This window comes from Tachysurus fulvidraco, chromosome 10 (genome assembly GCF_022655615.1).
Source record: "Tachysurus fulvidraco isolate hzauxx_2018 chromosome 10, HZAU_PFXX_2.0, whole genome shotgun sequence".
In the NCBI taxonomy this organism is placed as follows: Eukaryota; Metazoa; Chordata; class Actinopteri; order Siluriformes; family Bagridae; genus Tachysurus; species Tachysurus fulvidraco.
The window spans coordinates 2374568-2383795 of NC_062527.1; the positions used below are offsets into that span (position 1 = coordinate 2374568).

The 9228-nt window shown below is 42.6% G+C and overlaps 1 protein-coding gene across 1 annotated transcript in view; it reads left to right on the forward strand.

The window, feature by feature from the left end:
* Window positions 1-413: 413 nt before the first annotated feature.
* Window positions 414-9228, forward strand: part of mafb (v-maf avian musculoaponeurotic fibrosarcoma oncogene homolog b (paralog b)) — a 51890-nt gene continuing 43075 nt past the window's right edge. Inside the window, exons 1-2 of the mRNA XM_027140871.2 lie at window positions 414-1801; window positions 9144-9212. Coding sequence (XP_026996672.2) covers window positions 825-1801; window positions 9144-9171 — 1005 coding nt within the window. The 5' untranslated portion in view covers window positions 414-824 and the 3' untranslated portion in view covers window positions 9172-9212. The remainder of the gene's footprint in view (window positions 1802-9143; window positions 9213-9228) is intronic.

Below are 9228 nucleotides of genomic sequence, written 5' to 3' on the forward strand. Positions count from 1 at the left end.
TGACACATTGTCGCACATTTATATAACAGACATTAAAGAGCCCAATTAATTTTTTAATAAATCTGACCTAATTAATTTTATGGGACATTTTAGTCTACAGTCCAAATCTATTTTAAGCTGAAATATTTTAAAGGTTTGGGGTCAGGAAATAATTTATTATAATAATTATTTTAATATTATAATAAATAAAAAAAAACAAAAAAAAAAACAACGTCTTTAGGAAATAATCTATTAGAATATGACAGAGACAAACAGGTCTGAGATCAGTCAGGACTCACAAAACTTTTGTTTTTCCTCTAGTATGTAAATTAAGCTGAAATGGAGCCCTCCCATTGGCTTAGAATCCGATTCCATTTCCTCTTTCAGAGCTGACGTCAGATCAGCTATAAAACTCAGCAATGCTTTTATCCCCGTGTTCTGGGCGACCCTTTAAAAACTACAAGCAGCCCGCAGTTCTCTTTTTTTTTCAGCAAAGCAACAATTTACCAGTCACATGCACGTTAACCTCCTCAGTTTTCGCAATTGTAGAAAAAAAAAGCCGAAGCCATGAAGTGTTAAATATCTGAAATTGAGTCGCACCGACATTCGGCCGCAGAGACACCGGGACCGGAGACGCGCGCGCGCTGCTCTCACGCGTCCGTGAGCGGCCACAACAAAGCACAGGCTATTCATTTATAAAATAAATCCTCTCCGCAAAGTCGACAGTCTTTTTTCACGGTTCTGAAGAATTAAATAAAGAAATCAAGCTGGCTCACGCCGTGTCGAACCCGACTAGTTTGACAGCTGCTCTTCACCCCCTTTGGAGGACTGTCAACAGCAAAAGGATGGCATCAGAACTGGCAATGAGCAACTCCGACCTGCCCACCAGTCCCCTGGCCATGGAATATGTTAATGACTTCGATCTGATGAAGTTTGAAGTGAAAAAGGAGCCGGTGGAGCCCGACCGCAGCATCAGCCAGTGCAGCCGCCCAGTCGCCGGCGGATCCGTATCTTCCACCCCGATGAGCACGCCTTGCAGCTCGGTTCCTCCTTCGCCAAGCTTCTCGGCGCCCAGTCCGGGTTCGGGGAGCGAGCAGAAGGCGCACTTGGAGGACTTCTACTGGATGAGCGGCTACCAGCAGCAGCTGAACCCGGAGGCGCTGGGCTTCAGCCCGGAGGATGCGGTGGAGGCACTGATCAGCAGCGGCCACCAGCTCCCCAGCTTCGACGGCTACACCCGGGGGCAGCAGTTCGGCGGCGGGGCGGGCGCCGGAGGCACCGTGGCCGGAGAGGAGATGGGCTCGGCGGCCGCCGTGGTCTCGGCCGTGATCGCGGCGGCGGCAGCGCAGAACGGCAATCCGCTCCATCACCACCATCACCATCACCACCACCACCACGCCAATGCGCACCACGGAGCGCCCGGAGCGCCCGCCAACGGCACCGCAGCGGGGAGCCACCAGCACACGCGCCTCGACGACCGCTTCTCCGACGAGCAGCTCGTCACCATGTCCGTGCGGGAGCTCAACCGACAGCTGCGCGGCGTTAGCAAAGAAGAAGTGATCCGGCTGAAGCAGAAGCGGCGGACGCTGAAGAACCGCGGCTACGCGCAGTCCTGCCGCTTCAAGCGCGTGCAGCAGCGCCACGTGCTCGAGGGCGAGAAGACGCAGCTCATTCAGCAAGTGGAGCATCTCAAGCAGGAGATCGCGCGCCTGATGCGTGAGCGCGACGCGTACAAGGAGAAGTACGAGAAGCTCGTGGGCAGCGGCTTCCGCGAGAACGGCTCGAGTAGCGACAACAACCCTTCATCTCCGGAGTTCTTCATGTGAGTTTTTAGCAATTCATTGAGAAGCGATTTCACCCGGTGACACGCGGTAATTTTTTTTATTTTTTTTTTCTAATTTATGTTTTTTTGTTGGTGGTGTTGGAATATGAGATATTTTAGCAAGCCACAAATGACATGTGACAACAACAGAGCTTTTTTTTGCCTTTTTCTTTCCACTTAGTCTATTTATTTACATTTTGGATAGAAAGCGGTGAAGTTCGACAGTAATAATCTTTAACACAGGAATCAATATGAGGAATCAGTATCTGGTTTTTAAGGTTTTCACTACTTTTATGTTGATGTGTCATTAATATTAGTTTAGACCCCTGACACACTGCACACACTATAATATTTTACTGTACTCTGTGTGCTTTTTTTTGTCACTATGCGGTTTGGACATGGACGAGTTTTGCGCATGCACGAAACTTTTACTGCATAATAACCACATGTACAATTATGAGCGTGTTATAAACGGATAAATATACAACCTGGTGTTGTGTAGAAAGTAACATGCCTGTTTTTTGTCCCTTTCTCAACCATATATATTTTTAATGTCATTAATTCTGCAACCTTTTGTCGCGTATTATTAGAATATAGTGGTTTTGCTTCCACATGCTGGTCATGTTGGTCGACGGCGTTTCCCACTTTGCTGCCTTTTGAAGGAACTTTTTTTTTTTTTTTTTGGATTGCTTCGGCATTACATTTCATCCTTCATCGTGTGGTGTGTTTACACTTTTTTGGGACTTGAAGCAAAAAAGTGAGCTCCATCCTCCGCACATGAACATCAACCCTGTCTCCACTGAGTGTTGTCAGACCTGGTGGGAAAATGATCTCACTGGATTTTCTTTAATATGACACGAAGAAGCATTGTTGAGTGTGCAGTTATTTTATACGAAATCATTTTATTTGATGTGTGAAATCATTTCCCCAATGTGTCCAAAACGCCAAGCTACAGGTTGTGTCATGCAGTGTGCTACAGTATATGCTAAATTAGCACTTGCTTGATTAGGTATTTTACATCTCTAAGCTGTCACCTTGATTATATTAAATATATCTTTGTAAAGAGAAGGACCTCATCCAAAAAGGTGTTTTGTTTTTTTAGTATTTTGTTGGTTTAAGCAGACTTTCCAAAACGTACCCTAAAATGTTCTGCCGTTTTATTGTACCTTAAACCAAAATAACAACCTGGACTTGTTTTACTCCAACATACAACTTTTATTTATGGTAAATCGCCTATAAAAAAAAAGAATTCAATGCACACAAATTATAGCAGGTTCTAAAATATTAAGATACGTTTCGTGGCGCAGTTTAAGGCGCTTTTTCCACTCATAGCAGCAAGGAGCCTGTTCGGTGTTCTGCTGTTACAGGGACTGACTGCAAGCCTTTAAACCACCACATCCACATCCACATCCACTTCATCAATAAATTTATAACAAAAAAACAAACAAACAAAAAAAAAACATCTGTTTTGTTCTCTTATTCTTTTCTTCCTTTGCTGTTCATTTTCTCGCCATATTACAGGCTACATTTACTGCGTGTACAGTAGTAAAAAAAAAAAAAGCTTTTCACGAACACTCATTTTAGCTGAAAAGGAAAATTCAACGATTAAAATATTGTAAATATTTTATGAAGCTTTGTGATATTTTTCACTCGTAAACATTTTGGCGAGTTTGTGGACAAAACAGATTGATGCACTTGTTGCCGCCCGACACGTCAATTATTATCTTTTATTGTTTGAGAATTAGTTATTAGTTTTAAAAATAACAGCGTATTATTAATCATTATAATCAATTATAATTGTAACATCTGAAGTATTTAGGTTTTATTATTAGATCTGTATATTTGTTTCTGCGCGTCATCCATTCTATTCATCAGGTTCTATTTCATTTATTCTCGCGTTATAATTCAGTTTATTTATTTTTACTAGAATTTAGCAATTATTACATATTATTATTTAATACTTTATTGTATAAAAATGCATATTTATTATTTAGTATTGTGTTATAGAAAATCCAAGGTTTTGCACCAAAGGCCTCTTAACGCTCTTGTGCGTGTAATATATTAGTTTTCTTAAATAATCCGTGTGTTAAATTGAAGTGAATCCGGATTATTTCATCTTTAAGTGTGTTCTGAATCCGCTGACACACTTCATTCCCTTTAGCTTTGTTTTTCTCGTCTAAAGCGACTGACCTTCGCTCTGCGCGGTTAATAATTCATTCACAAAGTAGCTCTTAATATTCACTCGATCTGTTCAAACTGCTCGAATATTTCATTTCATTTATCACAGTTATTTTATTTATGATTTTTAGTCTGAATTAAAAGCGATTAATTTTGTCTAATAAAGTGTAAACAGATAACGTGCTAACATTTTCGGCACTGCGAGCCTGCTGATGAGGATTTATTACCATGAACACCTCACATTAACACACACACACACACACACACACACACACACACACACACACACACACACACACACACACACACACACACACACACACCTCACATTAATACTGTCACACACACACACCTCACATTAACACCCACACACACACCCACCCACACACACACACCTCACATTAATACTCACACACACACACCTCACATTAACACTCACACACACACAGACACACACACACACACACACACACACACACACACACACACACACACACACCTCACATAAATACTCACACACACACACACACACACACACACACACACACACACACACACACACACACACACACACACACACACACAAACACACACACCTCACATTAACACTCACACACACCTCACATTAACACTCACACACACACACACACACCTCACATTAATACTCATACACCTTACATTAACACACACACCTCACATTAACACTCACACACACACCTCACATTAATACTCACACACACACACACACACACACACACACACACACACACACACACACACACACACCTTACATTAACACACACACACACACACACACACACACACACACACCTCACATTAACACTCACACACACACCTTACATTAACACTCTCACACATCTCACATTAACACTCACACACACACACACACACACCTCACATTAACACTCATACACACACCTCACATTAACACTCATACACACACACCTCACATTAACACACACACACACCTCACATCAACACTCTCACACACACCTCACATTAACACTCACACACACACACACACACACATCTCACATTAACAATCACACACACCTTACATTCACACTCACACACACACACACACACACGCACACACACACACATACACACACACCTCACATTAACACTCACACTTACACCTTACATTAACACTCACACACACCTCACATTAACACTCACACACACACACACACCTCACATTAACACTCACACACCCCTCACATTAACACTCACACACACACACACCTCACATTAACACTCACACACCCCTCACATTAACACTCACACACCCCTCACATTAACACTCACACACACCTCCCATTAAACACTGAAGTATAAGAAGTAGTTCACCTGATTTTCACAAAAGGAAAATAAAACCTAAAAAAAAAAAAACCCTTTATTTGACTTGATTTTGCCAAAAACGTGTCATTCTACTTTTGGTTGCATATTATGGCCTTGCATTTCTTTATTTTTATCAATATTATTTATAACAGTGAATAATAATACTTTACTTTGGTATAGAGTAGGACAGCGTTCTATTTGAGTTCATGATATTGTGCAGTATTAGAAAATTCTAGACGTTGATCAGGACATTGCGGTGTTGATCACCTTGAAGAAAAAGCTTACATAGTGTTTCATATTCGCTCATGTCCATTGTTGTATCGATCGAAATATAACAGAGTTATAAAAGTATCCTCCATCAGCCGGACACACCCACAGTCTTCCGCTTTGTCTGTCTCTCTGTGTGACTTTCTATGACGGAATTTCTTTAACGGCTACCTACAGACTTTATGCAGTAAATGTACCGAAAGTCCTCGGTGCAGTGAAGTTCAGCTCTCGGTCTGTGACAGGAGTCTGGAGGCCGTGGGCACCGCTCTGTCCTGTGGAACATGCAAGCATTTCCTGTGTGATTAATTGGAAAGAAAAGACCTTGTTTTCGCTCCTTTAAAATGATGAATCATTGCCCAGCTTCCACCGTAGGCCGCTATGCCGTAATTTATTGCTTTTCTTCCTGATTAGGCCAATATGTAGTGCTGTTTAATTACAGGAGTGTTGTACCCTAGAACTGTAGCATGCACATCCTCCTGCTGGGGCATGCTGCTGGAGCTTTTGTCTCAGAGTCAATACTACAATAATGAGCATCTCCTTGCTGAATCGTGATGTCATTTCCGAGTCTGATGACATCGTTTTATTCGCACTAATTATACAGATCAAGAATGCACCTGGAATTAGCATATTAGCCGATAAAATGCTTAATTCGGGTTCGTCTTCATGGTGTTTATGAGCCGGTCTTGTCCTGTCTCTAACTAGAAGAGTATCTTTGCCTCTTCTCGAAGGTACTCGGTAGTAATGATCCGTTTTAATGCGATACGTTTAACAGAGTGGTCGACGATGCGAGCTCGATCGTGTACACGCTACGAGTAAACATACACGAGGTGGGATTAAAACAGTTTATGCGCGTGCGAAACCTCGTAATAGTGCTAAAGCACTAAAGACCGAAGAAGTCACGACTGTATGGAAAAACAAACAGTTCCTGTAATATTTTCACAGTGTCTCAGCTATATAATCACACACACACACACACACACACACACACATTTGTTGCAAATCGCATACGCTTGAGACTGTTTCACTTAATTCAATCACAAGCGGAATATTGACACCATATGTGCCCTGATCATTGGCCTCGGGCAGCTGTGATTAGGTTAATACTGATAATACAGTTGTCTTCTGTCACTATTTTGGTCTCTTACGTCAAAGGCCAACAATGAAAAATCACACTTCAACTCATGCATATTGGCATTTGAATCATCTCCATGCATTAAGGTAAAGAATATTATCTGTAATCATATCAGTGAGTGCCTGTGTTTGAATCAATGCTCTCTCTCTCTCTCTCTCTCTCTCTCTCTCTCTCTCTCCTAAAATAATATGGAGATAAGTAAGTCAGATCGAGGTGATTTACACCAGATATACGGTAAACACGACGCCTTCCTTTAATTCTGTAGCTCTTTCCATCACCTTCTAGCTGGGTTTATTTTTTTTTTTACCAATGATCCAAGTATCGCAATTCTAGACAATTCCCCTTCTCATAATCATGTACAATTAAAACCTAAACGATTTCATTGAATTTTTTTTTTTCCATGTATGTTCCATTCTAGCGAGTTCTATTGATGCTGTGAAGCCTGTGCACAGAGGGGGATTTAAAAAAAAAAAAAAAAAACACACATTGGAAAGCTAGAAGACAATCTCGGTAGCCGGCGGTCTCGGCTCATCTGCATCTCTGCCACTAAACATTTCCATTTAAAGTGATTTAACAGAGGAGAGTTTATGTCCCCGCTGCTGCGTGTCCATCATTCACCGACATGCCTGCTTCTCCCCTCGACCCAGCTCACGCTCTGAGTTATAGGGCATTTATTTGAAAAGCTAATAATTTAAGCTCCCCCCCCCCTTGCCCCAACATAGGGTAGGTCTGCTGCAGTATTTTTAAGGATGTCTTGTTTATATCCTGAATACTGTATGTGTTTCAGCCAGGACTATGACTGCTTGAAGGAGTGAAGTGTGCAAGAGGAAACCTCTGTGTGTGTGTGTGTGTGTGTGTGTGTGTGTGTGTGTGTGTGTGTGTGTGTGTGTGTGTGTGTGTGTGTGAGAGAGAGAGAAATACAATGCAACATGCAACATGCAATACAAACCTGGATTTATTCATAATTAACTGTTCATTATTGTTCATATCTGGTCTTTTTGTTGTGGCGGAAACTGATAGATTCAGTGGGACGTGCAGATTTGTTTGTGTGTGTGTGTGTGTGTGTGTGTGTGTGTGTGTGTGTGTGTGTGTGTGTGTGTTTGTCCATGCGTCACATTTATATCTGTAAGATTTGGCTTTGTGCCGATTTGATGTTATACCTGCATCTAAGTGCAAGGTGATTTACTGACAGTGTATCTTAGCTGCAGTCATACTCTCTCTCTCTCTCTCTCTCTCTCTCTCTCTCTCTCTCTCTCTCTCTCTCTCTCTCTCTCTCTCTCTCTCTCTATCCATCCTTCTCTTTCTCCCGCATCTTTTCCTTAGCAAGCCAAAGAGACATTGATCTCGCAGTCGTGCAAGGTGACCCCCACAGTACGACACTTCCCCAAGTCTTTCCCTTTCTTCTCCCCTCCTCTCTGCCTGTCTCTTCTTTCTTCTCTCTGGGAGCGAGGGAAGGGTCTCGACCCCCTGAGTGATGTCACGTCCGGCAGGGGCAGAGTGGAGCAGCTAGAGGAATATTTAATCCTGGGATGTCTAAACAAGCTTTCTCCTATTGATGCACTCGGGCCCCGGCACGGACGATTCACACGTTCGCCGGTTAACACGAGGTTGTCGGCCAACAGTTCCAGCTATTTTTGAAAGCAAGCTGTAGGGTGGTTTCCTTAAGCGGGCATGACACGTCGATCCGTACGAGACCGTGACGACAAACTTTTAGTGACAGCTGGCGGTTCGGAGCAACGTGCACACCACAGTACAGAAATAACAGCAAAAACATTCATCCGGATCTCAGTGGCCATGTTTACAGTCATTATACGGAATGACTGATAAAATCGAAACATCTGATATGTTAAACAAATCGAATCCGAACGCATCTCCTTCTCACCTGTAGTAATGTCATGCTGTAGAATAACCAACACAGACAAATGTAATCTGAGTCTTAATTTTAATGTTCCTTCATCAAAATCTTTATTAATTTTTATTTTTGTAAAAGAGAAATAAATGGGGTGGGAACGGTGGCTTAGCGGTTAGCACGTTCGCCTCACACCTCCAGGGTTGGGGGTTCGATTCCCACCTCCGCCTCGTGTGTGTGGAGTTTGCATGTTCTCCCCGTGCCTCGGGGGTTTCCTCCGGGTACTCCGGTTTCCTCCTCCGGTCCAAAGACATGCATGGTAGGTTGATTGGCATCTCTGGATAAATTGTCCGTAGTGTGTGTGAGTGAATGAGAGTGTGTGTGTGCCCTGTGACGGGTTGGCACTCCGTCCAGGGTGTATCTTGCCTCGATGCCCGATGACGCCCGAGAAATAAACGCTTCATTTTGTTTTGCTCGACGAACACCGCTAGTTTAATTAATTAATTAATTAATTAATTAAATTAAATTAATACTTAATTTTCTTGTTTTCGCAGGTCTTCAAGAAAATTTCTGCATCTGTGATATGAAGCGTGAATCCTTTATCTTCACCCCTGCGGTCTGAGGTGAGTTCACAAACCC